Raw genomic sequence first — 17,261 nt, 5'->3', positions numbered from 1 at the left:
GGAACACATCTCACGTCTTGCCTTTGGCAGCGAACACGCATCTGTTTACTTCACATCCTGGATGATTGTCCATTTCGTCGATTGTACCACTCCACTCTCCCCCGCCATTCTTTAATTGCCTGTTTCCTGTGTATTACTATTTATTTCGTCCCAAATCTAAAAGCCAGTTCTGTCAACCAGTTTCTGTGACACCCTAAGCTAATACGTTCAACTTACTACCAGACATCGTTACTAGATAAGGTAGAGGTTAGAATTATCCATGGTTTACCAACAATTCGCGTCACCGAACAAAAATTTATCTCTTTGGTAGCTATTGGGATAATACACCGTGGCGCAACCTTCAATTTGTCAAACGAGATAAGATGACGGGGTTGTTCAATTGTGAAGTAGATTCAAGAAACTCGAGTTTTGTCACTGGGAATTTGAAGGGAGTGACATTTTCGAGCAAAATAGAAAGGAAAAACGTAGTCCTGGCCTGTACTCTTAGTACGGTGGGAACAGAAGGCGATGATCCCAGAGCCAGTTGCTTCCCGAGATGGTAGCCTTACGTACACCATCACCAAAATTAGATCAAAAGTCATTTCCCATTCTACATACTTTTAACCCCTAGTAAGGACCGCTTTTGCAAACTGGGCATCGAATAAGCAATGTATGAGATCTGAGATCGCCTGCCATAAACGCGGACGACCACCTGATGTGATTGCTTTTATTGCTCAGCTGCCCGTTGGTTGTTACCCCATGTTCCCCGATCAAAAGTGTCAAGTTCGGGATGTCATTGACTGTGTGGGTTGGACGGCTATTTTTGACGATATAGTTCACTTTTGGGATTGGATATGGTCTTGGATGTCTTCGCTACCACGTCTGATCAGTCGGCCTCCTGTCGGAGATGTTGAAACGGTACTCCACACTCCTTTGCCCTGTCTACCAGAATTTTGTCTGACGGTTTAACAATAGGGAGGCAGCCAACTTAACTCAGTCGGGTGTTCAGATGATATCGAACCCAACGTGGGCTATTCCAGCTCGAGGGATGCCAAGGCCAACTTATCTCAGGAGGCATCACTGGAATTATGGAACTCCTTGACGATGGGACTGCACTCAAGGCACCATATCCAGGATGTGAGATCGAAAACAATATCATAGATATCGCCAAAGAAGCCAGCATCTATCTTCGTATTGGACCGCATAAGAGGCTTGTTCGGATGCTAGGTCATTTCAGGGAAGGTCTCATGATTGAATATATGAAAAACGGTGATCTCAAAACATATCTTCAGGCTCACGACTCGATATCGACGAGCCTCAAATTGAAGTGGGCATACCAAGTCGCAGAGGCTGTCGACCTTGCATAGGAACGGGATTATCCATTGCGATATCAAACCACGAAACTTTCTGTTAGACACGACTCTCGATATCAAGATTATTGACTTCTCTGGCTCTTCAATAGATGGTTCAAAGCCAGCCTCAAGTGAAGGAACCCGGTTTTTCCTTCCACGGCATTGGAGAGATCAACCGACATTGGCCACTGATATTTTATCATAGGCCCAATTACACAGTGAAAGCAGTTCCAGACACAAATGTGACTATTACCTCTTACCACAATATCTACGTCTACACCCGATCGATTCTCTGGGCCGCCTACGGCACTGCATTTGGCGTCACTACATTGTGCGTTGCTGCTGGCATCTTGTTATATTTCTCAAACGATGGGTCCTATAGCAGTAAATTTTCGACGATATTTAGGGGCACTCAGGGCGCCATAATATCCACGGATCTCAGCATAAGAGACTACAGTGGCCTTGACCCACTTCCGGACCACATCGCAGATGCGAAAATGACAACCGGCTATAACCCAGACTATGACCCGGACTATCCTGCCAAGGCATTATCCACAGCCCCTCAGGGTCATCCTCATCGAGAATCAGCGGCTTCTAGTCAACTGCTTGCGACCATATCGGATGAAGTCGTTCATAATAATAGCAACAAGGGAAATACCATGATATAAGTCCCAGGAACGGTGTTCTGGGAAAACTCCCAATCCAGGCTAGTGTCTTGCCGTTGGGGCTGGAGAATCAGTCGAAGTGTAGGTGGTCACACCGGTTTTGGAACGTACTGGACACTATTTCCTCGAATGTCTAGTTCTCTTTCAATCTCACGGTCTATAATTTCTGTATTTAGTCAACTATAGGATAGAGGGTCGATTTCTAGTAATTTTTCAAAGAGAAGAGAGACTTGGAAATTGTGTCGCAGAGAAAGAGGGTGTAGAAGGGAAGAACGTGACTTAGAAAGTATCAACTGCCCGCGGACGTTTATATCGTCCGCCTTTAGCACCTTCCAAGGTTTAGAGAGTAGTACCCAAGCAGTCAATTGTCATCTCGTCGTAAATATATCCCAGAAAGGGAATTAATTATATACATTCAAGCCCGCTCGATAGTACAAGCACCAGCAAAAGCCAATATCAAAAGAAAACGCCGCTTATGAATAAAGACCCAAGCCCGCTCAAAGCTTCCTGTCCAAAGTACTTGGACCCTTCCAATCGTCCGACCCAAGCGCATCATCAAACGATCTCCGATCAGCATACCCATGACCTTCCAAGTCATTGGGGTCCTTTCCATATGAAACGGAGAAATCCTCAACATCGATATCAACCTCATTCCAGGTGGCACTTGTCTCAGGAACGGGAAAGAACCACGTCAGGGCGAAGTACACGCCACCGGAAACAAGGACACCGGTGAAATAGTTGATGTTGTAGACGTATTCCGCGCCGATAGGAACCTTGCACCCCACGGCACCGGCGAAGCCAACGATGTTGATCATGATCCCGCAGATGTAGGCGGTATATGCGCGCCAGGAGAAACCGCAGGTGTAGTAGTAGCAGTCTGTTTTACTGGCGCTGTAGAGAGATTTGATGTTCAGGTAGCCCTTGCGGACGAAGTAGTAGTCGCAGATCATGACGCCGGCGATCGCGGAGAGGAACAGGGAGTAGGCTGAGAGGTATGTTGTGAAGTTGTTTGAGGTTGATAGAAGGTTCCACTGTGGATTTTGTTAGTTTTGGTCATGGTTATATTAGGGGATCAACAAATGGGACTACGTACTGGACACATAGCTAGACCGACGGCGGCGCAGATGTAACTACCGCGTCGGATGGTCATGTATCGCGGTAGCAGTGCAGTCAAGTCAGTGCCTGCTGAGATTGAGTTGGCGGAAATGTTTGTTCCGAGCTGAGCTAGGGCAAATCCGGTGGCGATGATGAAGATACCGAAGCGCTGGCCGGAACTGGCTCCATCGAGGAATTTTCCGAGGAGATCGAGGGGGTTCCATGTGTAGCCATCGTTGAAGATCACCGATGAGGAGGAAGACACGATGATTCCAATGAATGAGGTGACGCCAAAGCCGACGGGAATAGTCAATAGCTGGGACCAGAATGCATCCTTTGGTGTTTTCGCAAATCGTGAGAAATCAGGGTTGTTCATGATAAGCGCCGCGAAGTTTCCGATGCAAGACATGATTCCTTTCACCATCGCCCATGAAAGATCGCTTCCGTGGACGGTGTTGGACTGGTGGATAATCGGGCCGAGACCGTGGGCACGGGAGATGGCCCAGGCAAAGAAAGCGATGGCAGCGATGGGAGAGTAGATCGCCTTAGCGGTGAACAGGTGACGGACTTTGTGAACAGGGAACCACAAGGCTGGAAGCGAGAGCAACCAGAATAAGAAGAAGCTGACGAAGTTCTTGGTATCGATGCCAGCACTGGCAGAGAGACTATTGTGAAGGTTGCGGTAGCTCGGCCAAATGGCCTCGATCATCAAAGTCACACACTGGCCTAGTAATGTATAAGTATGTATGCTTTCACCGGATCGGAAAGATACGTACCTCCGATATAACTCTGCACACCATACCAAATAATGGCCATCACCACGCGGTTGAGGACGGGCCATAAAGAGCCCCATATTCCGAACGAAGCTCGAGCTGTGACGGGGAAGGAAATATGATAGACAGCGCCAATTCGTCCGGTCAGGCACACGAAACCTGCAGCCACGAAGTATCCAACCCAGACACAGATCCAGGACTGCCACCAGGAAAGACCGTCGACGATCATTGAGGAGGAAATCATCCATGTGTTCTATATCTCGTGTCAGACGCCATTGGGCTTGTACCGGGCATCATTTTGGAGATACTGACGATGTTCAACGAGTCCGCAATCCAGAAAGCAATAAAGTTGATCCATTTCCATTGGCGTCGTTCCGGGTCCACTGTAGCGCGGTTTCCATTGATCAGTCTTTGTATTCTTTGTGGACCACGATGAGGGAGATAAATAGGGGGGAGGATCTGAGATCCTATAAGCCTAGATAGTCTCACCTGGCCGTAAATCATTGTTCGTCAACATCATCTGGGCATTAGTGAGTCCCGGCTCATTCTCTACGGCCGCCTTGTCGAGTACCCATTTGAGCTTGGACATATTGGCGAGTGGATGTGTAGACTTGTAGTTACTAATAGTCGCCAGTAGAGTAATCGAAGGTCCAAATAAAGCGTGAATGAAAAGCTATTGCGGGGGATGAACAAAAAAAGAATCTTGAACCTTGAAGGGAGACAAACACTGGGGATAACAGCATCATTATAACCTTGCCCGCGTGGAATGATTCTGGGGCATATCCTCCAGGATCCGAGTCCTCGTTTCCCCGAGATAAGAAAGCAGTTGGCTGTGGGCCTCCATTCTTGGAATAATCCATGATGGTCTGAGCCAGTGTAGGCCTATCATTTCCACTTGCGGGCAGTGACCGAATGAGTTTCAAGTAAGAATTCCCGTTATCTCCAAGAATTGGCCTGAGAATCAACAACCTTGCAACGTTGGCTCCACCGGCCCCACATAATAAATGTTTGTATGGATTGTGATTGGTTGGCCGTAATCTATGCTTCGATATGGAGAAAAGCTGGAGATAGAAAAGGCCAATCTTGGCGCTGACTCGATGAGATCGAGTAATAAAATAGGTCACGTGTATTATGCCTCAGGCCAACAATCACTATAAGCGTCCCACCTGCGAGGTCCCTTATAACATTATAAGGTCTGTTTCCAGACTATTGACCGCTCCTATAGAGCGGCAATGACTAAGATTAACATCGAACTGCAGTGGGCATTTAAATGCCGTGTTATGCTGGCTGCAACCCTATATAGAGCTATAAATACTGGCAGACCTGTGTACATACGATGCTGTGCCACCCTATATACGAGTGGATTGAGAACAATTTGTTAGAAAGAAGGGCAGTGGGTCTCTCTATACATAGCTTAGTAGCATTTCACAACAGTGCGAACCAAAAAATATATCAATGGATGTACTAGATATGCTTACTTGGACTACTATATATAAACAAGCACCAAGAAAGTCGGAGTGATGTATTTATTAGAAAAGTACTATTTCAAGAAAAGACATGTGAGGTAAAAGCAAAGGTGAATAGTACATTCCACGCGAATACTATGTTGACATAAACAGAAGTGGTATGCGAGTGTGCAAGAGTGTATAATTGGATTGACAGATCAACTGTGAGAGCCTCCTGAAAAAGAAAAATCCCAATTCCTATGCTATGATGATAAAACAATATGATGAAAGAGAAGAGCTGCTCCAGTGAACCAGCCACGTATATGTTCTCCAATGTGATTGACTCCCTCAAATGCAATGATGATGAATGGCAGAACCGGGTTCCCGAAAGATCCTATGCGGACAAGTAGCGCAACAAAAGAGATAAGATGAAAAGAATAGACATACATGAGACCAAACAAACAGAAAAAAAACAAGAGAGAAAGCATGGGACAAAACAAGAACACAAACAAACACATATCCCAGTCGAATACATAGCCGGATGGTCAGGTTCCGGGTTTGTCGCAGACAAATGACAGGACAAGGGAGATGAACAAGATCATACCCAGGGTAAATGGCAAAAATAAAACTTGAAGCAACTTGGGGGGTATCGCTGTGACGGGTATGGATGGCAATGGCATAATAAGCAAAACGTCCGACAATGTAGGCAGGCACATATGAGAGCAAAGAGTGGGATATGATGCAGTAGAAAGACAAACGCCGGAACCTTGGTTGATGCTGACATTGAGAGGAACAAGATTCCAAATTGGGAGAGAGAGATGAGAGAAAAGGCTAGCGCAAGGCTGCAGTAGGCGTGATAGGGTAGAGATAGGCGAGATAAGATGTGATGTGACTATCATTGCAAGAATGATGAGTTCGACGTTGTTGACACAATGGGTGTCAGGTTAGGAGAGCCATCCTTGTCCTCAGGACTTGGAGAATCACTGCGATCCTGTGCTTGATCCCTTTCGCGCTCGGCCGATGATGAGCGCTTGAAGACAGTCTGGCCGATGTGACGCAGAATACCCATGCGTTCGGCGCGGAGTTCTTCGAGGTCCAGACGCTGAACGGAGATGGGATCTTGCTTTGAGATCTTGCAGAAAAGCGTCGAGAATAAGTACTGGTCGCCGCTGGCATCGTAGAGAGGCAAGTAGCGGTAACCTTGCGACAGACTGGTGAGCTTGGCGGTGAAAGTGGCCAGCTGCACGCTGTTGTTATTGCCCGCACTGCGGCCATCCATTGAGCTCCAGACAGTCCATCGCACAAAGACAAGATCGGGATATTTAGTTTCTAGCGACAACTTGAACTTGTCATTGAAAACGGGGCTGTAGCCATTGCTTTGCTCGATCTTGGTGCGGCGACGGTGCGGATATCCGATGCCGGACATACCGTTGCGCGCAGAGGCATCCATACCACCTTCGCCGAGGACGAAGCTCTGGCCACGATCATCGGCACTGAACATCTCGATCTCGACGTAAGGGTTGATGCTATCTTCCTGTCCGATAGTGCGTGGACGGGGGAGTTGTTGTGCGGAGACGACGTCAACCGAGAATCGGACCAGTTTGCGCTCCATCTTGCGCTTCTGATTTCCATCAACACCCGGCAAGCGAAGACTCTCGGGCTTGAGGATGTAGCCGGTACGATCAGTTCCAGCGGCGAACATAGCCTGGTTCATTTGCATGCCGATGTCGTAAGTTTGCCAGTTGAGCGCTGCCATTTGCACACCACGGCGCCAGAACTTGTTTGGATCAAAGTTGGATGAACGGAGTCGGAATCCAGAAGGATACACCCGCGTGAGGTACTTGCGGTTGTGTGATTCCAGTGCAACCTTGTTGTCGTGACTCTGACAGATGCTCTCAAAAGACCGTTCGGCAAACGAGTATATGTGATTGTACCGTCTGCTCTCTGGAGATGAGAAGCTGTGCCACTTGTATCCACGGGTGTAGACACCCAAGTCAGAAAGAGGCTTGGTGATCTTGCTTTTCTGGCGTCGCTTTTTCTTTTTGTCAGTGTGAACAGACACTAGCGCTCCGTCACTGTCTTCGGTTGCACTGCTCATGCTTGTAGCAGTAAGCGAGCGCCTATCCTGCGAGATCAAAGGGCCGATGCTGTCGCCTGGACCTATTGTAGGAGGACTCGAGAGTGGGGGAAGAGGCAGGGTGTTCGTCTCATGGAGCGTCGGTCGCACAAACGGCGTACTAGCACTGCGTTTGCGGCCATGGGTGCCGACGGAGCCGACGGAGCCGACAGTATTTTGGCGGGGATCAAACTGGGTCTCGTCACAAGTCTTTACTTTGACTAGAATACGACCCTTGAGCTCTTCGGGCGAGGGAAGGATGTGGCAGTTAGTCATCAAGGGCTCAAGGACAAGCCGTTCCTTGAATGCCTCCTTCATGATCTTGACCATTGCCAGTTGCTGTTCCGGATTGCAGTGCACCTCAAGAGAAAGAATGAGAGGGAAGTCGCATGTGATAAAAGCATATCGGTTGATGACGGTGATGCAATCCGCAAAAAGGACACTAGTGGTTAGAGTCCGCCCGTGAGACACGATGGGGCGTCCATCTGCGCCATCCCAGCAGTCGATCTCGACGCAACGACATCCCTGCTGAAGCGCGCTAACGTAAGCCTCGGTGCTTGATGCACCAGCCACCTGGCGGCCCAGGAGATAGGTGTTGTGAGAGCTCGAGATGAAGTATTCGTTCAACGGCCGGTCGAATCTTGACTGGGGAGCACGTGAAGCGTAGACACCATTGCTGGACGAAGACAAGAACGCGGCGAATGCATCCAGGTTCATCCGTGACACAGGTGGAGGAAGCTCCGATCCTTCTGCAGAAGGAGTGCGAGATTTAGAGGCCCGCCGAACGTATTTGTCGAATAGTGCAGCCCAGTAGACCCGGTCGGATTCGGTATCTTCATTTTGCACATCACGAAGGAAGGTGAAAAACTCCTCTTGAGTCATGCCTTCCTTCGATTTGGCGGTGTGAAGCTTGAAGATATCTTTGACGTCCTTTCGTTCCTTCAAACGAAGAAGGAAGTCCTTGAATTCGGAGAAGTTCAACTTGCCGTTACAGGCAGCGTCAGCTTTAGTGAACTGTGCCCGAAGCATGTTCTTGGAACAGTTGATATGCAAGCTGCGGCAGACCTTCTCCACGGCAGCGAGGTCGAGACTTTGCTCCTCTACTGGGGGAGGACCCTGTGGGAAGAGTCTCGTCATCTCGCGCTGCCAGTGTGCCTGCAGAACCGCTTCGCTTTGACTTGAACCTGCCAGGCCAGACATGAGATCGATTCTGTACTGAGAGATATGCTCAAGGGTGGTAATCCACAGGTCAAGAATACGGTCGCTAGGAGCGATGAGGTGCAAGGTTTTAACCGCTCGGCCCTTAGAGCGATCAGAATCCGCAATGACAATGGTGAACCATCGGCGCTCCAAATCTTCGGGAATCTGATGTTCTTCTCGGTAGTTGCGAGCGTCGGCACCGACGCGAATTTCTTTAATATCATCGATATAGAAGCGTTTGGCCGGGTTGGAGACGTCCCAGAAAACCTTGGCGGCATCTAGGTCTAGGAAGAAGCGAACTTGCTTCCTGCGTTTCTTAGTTACCTTGGTTAGGACTGTGCCTCGCTGGACAGCAGAGTCTACCTTGGGCGCGACGGCAACAGTGGGCAGGGGACCAGCTTCGCGAGTCATATTCATGCGACTCTCGCTGCGTAGACTGGATGCCTCCGAGCCAGCCCATACTCCCAGGTTGTCCAAGGCTTCGCCGGCTTCATCCTCGTTGCTCGAATCAAGGGCGCTATCTCGAACAGGTTGGGGGCCAGTTTTGCTATCACTGCGCCGGCGCATGATGATGGGACCAGTGCTTCGGTCCCGTTTCTCGTTTTGGGTCGTAGACTGCCTCCTACGAGTGAGCTTGTTGGCAGCGCCTCTTGAGATTCGTCTCATTAGGCCCGGCGCCTTGGTGGACACAGTAGGGTCATTCAAGCTGGAAGGATTTGCGTTTCCGGGAATGGTCATGATGGACTCGCCGAGTTCGAGGGGGCCTGGCGTAGGCAGGGAATAACCATTCATTCGGCCACAGAATCCCTCGTTGGCAGGTTGTAAGGGGGTGCCAGCAGGGGTGAAAGAATAGGGTGTGCCGGGAGCAGGAAAGAATGAAGTGGGAGTAGAGGTCGGAGAAGAGGTGAAAGATGGTGCGGAAGAAGAAGGGGGAGGGCCGGATGGTAAAGATGTGACAACATGATGTAGAGAAGTCGGTTGAGGGAGAGATGTCGCAAGTTTTAAGTTGGATTGGGTGTCGGCATCCAGGGTGGGTGAGGTAGTCGTAGAATAGGCCATGTCGCCTATCTATCAAAACGACAGCTCAGCTGTCGATAGGGGAAATCTAAGCCTGTCGTATACCGTGCCAACCTCCGAGTCACCTGGACTCAGAAATGGACGAATGGGTAAACAGCGTATGGGACCGGCCTGCTGTCAAGGTTCGTAAGGCTGCCGCCTGTCGGGAGTGTTATGCGATCCGAGCAAAAAGAGAAAGTAGAATATTCTGACACGGTAAGAAAATGATTGTTCAGCCACGTCCTCAGCAGAAGTTCACAGTTCCTAAACTCTGCTGCATCTTGGGCTGAATTGGGTGTAATGCGGAGAGCCCTGCCGGAGAGCAGCTCACGGGAGAAAATCGCAACAAAAGAAGATTTGAGCGATTAAAAAAAAGTCCCTGATAACAATTGCAAAGGGCACTGGCCCTGTGCAACGGCCAATCTCCCACGAGGAATATTCTCAGCCGATGCTAACCACTGGGGATAGACGTCACAAACTAAATCAACCAGGGAATGATCTCCAGCGCCAAAGAAGCGGAACGCGGGTTTTTGTCTTGCTTCTTTCGGAGCCCGGCTGATTTTCTGTATGTTCTCCCAATGAAACCAATGCTACCCCTCTCTTATGCGTGTCGATCTGCCGGTGCGTGGGGGAAGCTGCTGCTCTGCACTGGAAGCGGGGGGTGTCGTGGTATGGACCAATTGATCGTGAAATCACCGAGTGAATCGGGGAAGGCGGCGCGGAATCGGTTCGAAATTGAAGGGCGTGCGCCAAAGCGAGTCAAAGGCCTAATGTAATGGGTATGCAGGTATCGTTACCAGAATTCAGGAAAGAGCCCCAAGAACCGGCTTTGGGTGCTTGCGGAAGTAGACAGCGGCAGGAATAAAAAAGACCTAAGAGCCTAGGGTTGTCCTAGTCCGACAAGGGTGTTCGCGCGATTGGGTGCGATTGGAGACTAGCGATGCGGCAGGCGAAGGGAGTACCCGTGCTAAAGTGCAGGGAGTTTTTTTCCCGGCGCAACGAAGCTAGGATAGGAGAATGCGATCAAAATCGGGAATTGCGACAGAGTTGCCAACGCAGTGGATGCAGGCGGTCGAAAGGGGAAAGCGAGCAATAGGAGACTGGGCCGAGTTGGGGAGCTCGCTGATGTTGGATTGTTTAGTGCCGTTTTTGAGGATCACTGCGAGCTGATCCAGTTGCTGCACGGTTACGTGGTGGCCACTAAGTCCGTATGCGAGTTGGGTAAAACTGCGGAAGTTGTGGAAGATCATGCGACGAGAGGGAGAAGACCTGCGTTGTCCTTATCGTCGAATGAGTATAGAGTTTTCTCTGGTTTCAAGGAGAGAGGGGAGGTAATTGAAGAAGAGTTGGGTTGAAGGGGGAAAAAAGGGAAAATAATTAAATCAATGAATCCCAGTTCCGCGAATTGAAGCTGCAGTGGGTATTGGGTACTTACAATAGACGTAGCATGCGGTATGGGAAATGGTGTACTGTATACCTGTATTGTTCGGTAATGAAGGTCAAAATACTGGTATCCGGTAACAAATCGAAGTATGTCGTAATTTTGATCTCTTTTTTTTTTTTCTTTCTTTGCTTTTTCTGTTCAAGACAAGTTAATAAGTACTCAAAGACACAACTAATTCAAGCTGCAACTGCAGATATTCCAGCTGTGATGTGGATGTGAGAGAGAATGTAGGTATGTATTGTCTGGTTAGGGCAATCTTTTTGAGACTCACCCAGTGTATATATAAGCCACAATCGGTGGGAATGAGGCTGAGATCTGAAGGGAAAAGAATAAAAAGCGACAAAGAATGCTCTAGCATGAAAAGAGAAAAAAAAAGGGAGGGCTTTTGAAATGATTAAATACTACCAGGTGCAATTGCTCATTTACTTCAGGCATGCCCCAACAGTTAGGTACTACTTCAATACCCAAGTGCCTATCAAAATACAGAGCTGCCTACCACGAGATGACGATGCGGAATGATTGCCAGACGGAAACCCGTTGCTCGGTATCATTGGACGATCCTTGGAATTCCTGGGGAATGTTATCGGCCAAACGGGGTCGATCTGTGTTTCAAGTGTGTTGGACGGGAGAGCCTTAAAAGGGACGGGAGTTAACAATTTCCTTATAATCTACCTATGACAGACTCTCCTGGATACTTCGTGTGAAAAGGGGGATCTTCCCCTTTCTCTTAATTCAGAACTCATCTTTAGTAATAATAAATGTCCCGAGAAATTATGGATTATGGTGGATACAAGAATAGCAGTCTATTTCATTCAGACTTCTATAGTCCGAGACACCGCCGGGCTCCAGTTCCCCCCACATCGCAGCCTACTTAGTCGACTAGTCTAGTATTATAATCTCGAGATTATTACCTGTTAGACTGTACTCCGTAACTGTCATTCTTTACCTGTATTACTTCCGTGGAAATTCCCGCCTAGCACCGACAGGGCGGTCCGGGGAAGATGTGCGGAGGCTTCGGATTCCTGCGTTTTGATTGCAAGATTCGATTAGACTTTCCTGTTCTCCCTGTGATACACGGTCTTATCTAGTGTTGTGATCACTTGTGTTTGTGTTCATTGTTGACTGGTCGGACAACTATCTGTGCCCAAGCCTTGAGACAAAAAAGAGCGAGTCGATCACGACGCACATCATCATTTCCTCCTATTCGACACCTTGGTGGGGAGGAAATGGTAGGAGGGTACAGTGTACACCGCAAAATTTACTATAGGGTCTGTGTTATAGTACACCGTCATCTATAGCGCCGAAACGTTGAAATTGAATGTCATCCCTGAACCGGTGAGGTTTGATGTGGCAGTGAAAAACGTTTCGGTGGGTGCAGATGGAGTGGATTCTCAAAAGGAAAAGCAGATCGTCGGGAAGTTTGAGAGCTGCTCTGTTTTGTCACGAACACCCCGAAAAAATAAAATATTCCAATACTTCCAACGTTACTAGGAATATTCTGTTTATATTATCCCGCCCTACGAGGCCCGCACCTCCCGCAGCTTAGTATCCGGATGATTTCATCCTTCATTCTCAGCCTTTTTTTTTGTCTTTTTCTTTTTTAGCTTAGTCTCAGCTCTCAGCTCGGCTCGTACCTGTCAAGGCACAAAGTGATACAGACTGTACGATGCAGAGTCTGACCAGCCCCAATGCACAGGAACATCTGCGGGGTTGACCAGCAAACCCCGCAGCCGTTGAAACTTGATGAGCTGGCGATGCCGTGCTTCACCATTTCCTTGATTATTTTGATTCACAACTCTGCCGCTACAGCCGGAGAAAAGAAAATTGGAGTCCCTCGGCACCCCTCACGAAGATTATGCTCTCCTGATCGTGCGCTCCTGCACGTCACTCGGGTGGGCTGTTGAATGAACTTAGCGTTATCCAAGGGCGATATTTAGCCTGGTCCTAACAGCCGCATCAACCTAGCAGCTCCTCCAGGGCTGACAAGGATCTTGTTCAGACCTCAGGTGGTATTCCCCTCACGGCGATTAGATACTCGGATGCCTAAGAGCCCCGCTTACGTTCGCAACCTATTCGGAGCGGTCCTCTCCTTGCGATTTTTATGCGCCGCAATACCGGGGAACGCGATGGGAAGGGAGGACTATCCAAAAACGGCAATAGACGTCACTTTTTGCTTTTTTATTTCAATCGTGTTAAATTTCCTTTGTTTTTCCGATGTCTGCTGCAAATATCGTGCTAGAATGAAATGACTCATATGCCCTCGTAGACACGCAACTTCCAACTCTACATTTTTCAGCCGGATCCAGTGCTGACCGTGTCTCCTATCCATCATCTGTGCGCTATCAACGTGATATCGTGCAGGGCGGTTGTGGCGGGTTAGAAAAGAATACCCTCGGTTCCCTAGGGTGATATCACAAACAGCAAAGTAGATTAAAACTTCCAGGGAAATCAAAACTAGCTCTATTATTATTGGATTTTACAAAGTAAAGCGCCACGTTACCAAAGACATCATTGAGAGTTCTGATTTACCCACATTATAATTATACAACATTGTTGTAGAGATGCGGTTTCTCGTCACTAGCCCCAATATACCCCACTCAGTAACGAGGTAAAGAAAAAGAGCGGTGGCTGAAGCAAGGATCTGCACGTTCGTAACAGCCACCCTTCTCCGATAACAGGGACATGATAATATCTTGTCGGTCATAACATCCTGACCGCTAATCACTGTCCCTCAGGTGATCCATAATTCAAGCCATCAACCAGTGAGCGATCTCCACTAGGATCCGACTAGGGGGGTTGCAGACGGGATGAAGAGGGGTTGTTATTTATCAAACCCCATTTGCCCACATTGTACTCCGTACTGTATGTATATTGTGAAGAACCTGTGCTATCATGCCACGCTTCCACGGATATGGCTTGCCAGCTCTGACGTGCGACATGCGGCTTGTAGTCTAGTATTGGGACGGGCGGTAATCGAGTGGATTACAAACAATATTTTCTCGTGATCAGCTCTTAGAAGTTATTGGGCGCTTGCTTTGGCCATCACAATAATCCTGGCGGGGACAGGACTGTCTCATTTACGAGCACCCAATCATACTGTCTTCTAGTTCGTACCTCACGGCTCCTAGGGCAAAGACTAGGGTCAAAGGATGGACGGTAGAACTTGGGTACATAACTAGTTATAACTATGGGGAAAACACATGTCTTACTACTTTTCCTTCCAAGGTTCTTAGGGTCTTCCATTGGCTTTGGTGGGGATTTGAGATCCACTTGACAGGGTCGTTCTTTCTGTATGTCAATGTACGGAGTACGGAGTACAAGCTAGTGTATTATATATGACATCGCTCAGGGGGACGTTCTTCTTTTAAATACTTCCAATGTTTCCTTCTGGAAGGTCAAAATTACTAGTAACGGTAATATAGAACTCACGTCATTATTAATTGATTCTTGACAGAGATACTTCTTATATCAGATACTCTGCAAGATTTGAATGGCGCCGTCCTGCCTAGAGAGGTATGTGAGTCCCTCAGCCGCAGAGCTAACCCTGCACTCCATTTTGAAGTGCATGTAAACAATACCAGTCAGTCAATCTCGCATCCGCTCCTTACTACGATCAACAGCCCTAAATAACGACCCCCCACTTTTTGACGGCGGGCTCCCCCTATGGGACGAAACCTTCGGCGAAAAAAACTCTCCTTGATGCTCTTTGTTCCCTTTGTGATTCTGTGGGGTGCCATGATTGATTGCGCTTGAATACTCCCCGGGGTCATTTCTATAAGATTGATTGGGTTATAGAAAAAGGAAAAAAAAATATTTCTTTCATGCCAACGTTAGTCTTCTACATTAGAGAATTCATTAATTAACTGGATGACGCCTGTTCTATTCCAACTTCCAAGGTCGTTTTTATGGGAATACTACTAGTCATCATTGTGGTGACATCATGAAGACGCAACGCGACCTTGGGAGAAGAGATGAACGAAATTATTTTCGTTACGGTATTACCAGTTTTTATACGCGTACTGTATTACTGTCCGGTACATCGAATGTTTCCTTTGGACCTTCCAAGGTTGGAAACTTGGAAACTCCAATAAGACAGCCATTATAGTGCGAGCTAGTCGGGATCTGAGAAAGTCAGCCATTGAGGGTGTCAGTTTCAGGGACATACTCGTTCATAATTGCGGAGCAATGAGGCCAAAAAAATGAACTTGAGTATCCTAAAACTGAGTTATGGGTCTGATCTTCAGGAGAGAACGGAAGGGGCTTACCACCTCCATTCCAGGGCAATTTAGTATTCTCCCTTTACTAGTTACTTATGTACTATACAACATACTAATATAATTGTCCCCACGTCACATTTCAGATGTTTAGGTTAGAGAATGCAATCTCGTATGCTATTGTGTAGCACTTATTCGAAACAGAGTTACCTAGTACGAAGATTTCAAGAACAATCTTACATACGAATTATACAGACCCAGGGGGATGGAACCGTTGCGCCTCACTGGAGTCAGGGTTATTGCTCCATCACCTTAAGTCTCGGTTTCTTTGAGATACAGTGCACTTTCCTCCCTGGTCATACCGCACACGTGATGGTTGTGATTGTGACTAGCTAGAAATGGCCGTTCTCTCCAGGTACCTACTAGACATACGAACACCTTAAGAGATACAACCATTGTGACAATGTACTCGGCCGAATGTACATCTTCTTTGCGATGAGGTATCCCTTGACCAAACTAGACAAAGGAAGCACCCCGCTTTGACGCATGCACGTCGGCACCCGTCTACCTTCGAAGGATGACAGTGCATGTCGAAATGATACTATCCACTACCACCCAAAGAAAGAAAGCCATCGCAGAGACTGACACGTCTCAGACATCCCCACTCTCGTCTCAGCCCACAGCCACTTTCAGCTCAGCCTCGTCCCGTTCCTTCGAGGCGTCTTCGATGCTTCCAGGGTTGATATGCAAATCAAACCAGATTGTGTTGTAGAATCCACCCGCACTAAGATCGAAATGGAAAAACATAAACACGCAAAGAAGGTCATCTCACCATCCTCGGGCCTCTCCATTTGATACGACACACCCCGGGCTACCTCCGTTGGCTCGGCATCAGCGCCTCCAATCACCAGCCCGGCTGTGACTTAATGCTGGATTTTGTCTACCCCCCATACCACATTTCGATTCCGACTGCAGCAAGGCAGATGTGTGTCTCGTTTCTTTTTTTTGCCTTTTCTCTTTCATTTCTGCAGGTGCATGTGACTCAACTTGGAATGAATCTTCCCATCATATCCGAGGAGATTGGTGCAACAGTATCATAGGGCGCCTGTCGCTCGCACGTCACTGATCGTGCAACCATAATCATGCATTGCGACTCGTCTCGGTCCTGTTCAGAATGATACCCTTGTTGTAGAGGAAACTATCCCGGAACCGGCATGGCGCCATCATTTGTCTTACGGTTGATAAGTTCAACTTCCCTACGTCGTACCTTTAAGCCGGTTTCTTTTTTTGTGGCCGGGTAGGATTCCGGAATCAACCCCATAGCCACCTCTGTATGGGGCATGGCTTGCCAGGATTTCATGCACGGTGCCCGGAGTTTCGAATGCTCGTTTCATAGGCGGCGCGCAGTCATACGATTAGGGAGATCTGATACGTGGCCTTGATCCGGATAACGGAGGTACACCTGTGTTTCCTAGAGCTTGCAATACTTTACACGATGTACTGTATACCTAAAGCAGGGCGGGAGAGCGGGAGAGCGGGAAAGGAAACATCGAGAGATTGCAACGAACCCACAAGTACTCCGTACATATCTGGGACATGTCGCAGGATCCACCAGCCTTTGATTACCCATTGTGCTGGATATCGTGGCTGAATATCTCTCGAGGACAGATATTGCGGGCCCATATCTCGGGATAACACCCGGTTCCAAGCGGCTCCGGCTCTCAGAAAAGGAAAACCCCACCATACTGACCTGATCTCAGCCTCGCGATTGGTGCAAGTCGCGTATGGCTCAGATAGGAAGTTGACGCCATTCTAATGCAGTGGATATCAGCCCCAGTGGGGCCAGGGCCAGGAAAATGCCCCCGGAAACGCCGTCGCAAGCCAACGTGCCCGTTTCCAAAGCTAGCTTAGCTGCTGTTGGC

The 17,261-nt window shown here is 48.3% G+C and overlaps 5 protein-coding genes across 5 annotated transcripts; 2 read left to right on the top strand and 3 right to left on the bottom strand.

Annotated features, from left to right (window-relative positions):
• Window positions 1-1,067: 1,067 nt before the first annotated feature.
• N7471_003108 (uncharacterized protein) lies at window positions 1,068-1,346 on the top strand (the record flags this gene model as incomplete). Its single annotated transcript, XM_057275828.1, has 1 exon — window positions 1,068-1,346. The coding sequence occupies one exon, from the start codon at window positions 1,068-1,070 to the stop codon at window positions 1,344-1,346; it is 279 nt and encodes a 92-aa protein (XP_057140466.1).
• A 95-nt stretch (window positions 1,347-1,441) lies between these two features.
• On the top strand, window positions 1,442-1,999 carry N7471_003107 (uncharacterized protein; the record flags this gene model as incomplete). The annotated part of the gene is made up of 1 exon (XM_057275827.1): window positions 1,442-1,999. One exon carries the CDS (start codon window positions 1,442-1,444, stop codon window positions 1,997-1,999), a length of 558 nt encoding a protein of 185 aa, XP_057140465.1.
• Window positions 2,000-2,493: 494 nt separating this feature from the next.
• N7471_003106 (nucleobase cation symporter-1 family protein) lies at window positions 2,494-4,453 on the bottom strand (the record flags this gene model as incomplete). The annotated part of the gene is made up of 5 exons (XM_057275826.1): window positions 2,494-3,027; window positions 3,090-3,817; window positions 3,868-4,117; window positions 4,177-4,247; window positions 4,354-4,453. The coding sequence occupies 5 exons, from the start codon at window positions 4,451-4,453 to the stop codon at window positions 2,494-2,496; spliced, it is 1,683 nt and encodes a 560-aa protein (XP_057140464.1).
• Window positions 4,454-6,204: 1,751 nt separating this feature from the next.
• Window positions 6,205-9,684, bottom strand: N7471_003105 (putative 1-phosphatidylinositol-4,5-bisphosphate phosphodiesterase Plc1; the record flags this gene model as incomplete). The annotated part of the gene is made up of 1 exon (XM_057275825.1): window positions 6,205-9,684. The coding sequence occupies one exon, from the start codon at window positions 9,682-9,684 to the stop codon at window positions 6,205-6,207; it is 3,480 nt and encodes a 1,159-aa protein (XP_057140463.1).
• A 1,001-nt stretch (window positions 9,685-10,685) lies between these two features.
• Window positions 10,686-10,931, bottom strand: N7471_003104 (uncharacterized protein; the record flags this gene model as incomplete). The annotated part of the gene is made up of 1 exon (XM_057275824.1): window positions 10,686-10,931. One exon carries the CDS (start codon window positions 10,929-10,931, stop codon window positions 10,686-10,688), a length of 246 nt encoding a protein of 81 aa, XP_057140462.1.
• Window positions 10,932-17,261: the final 6,330 nt, after the last annotated feature.

The sequence above is a fragment of the Penicillium samsonianum genome, assembly GCF_028829775.1.
Source record: "Penicillium samsonianum strain IBT 33392 chromosome Unknown utg000002l_segment0_segment0, whole genome shotgun sequence".
NCBI classification, from domain to species: Eukaryota; Fungi; Ascomycota; class Eurotiomycetes; order Eurotiales; family Aspergillaceae; genus Penicillium; species Penicillium samsonianum.
This window is presented reverse-complemented; position numbering and strand designations above follow the sequence as displayed.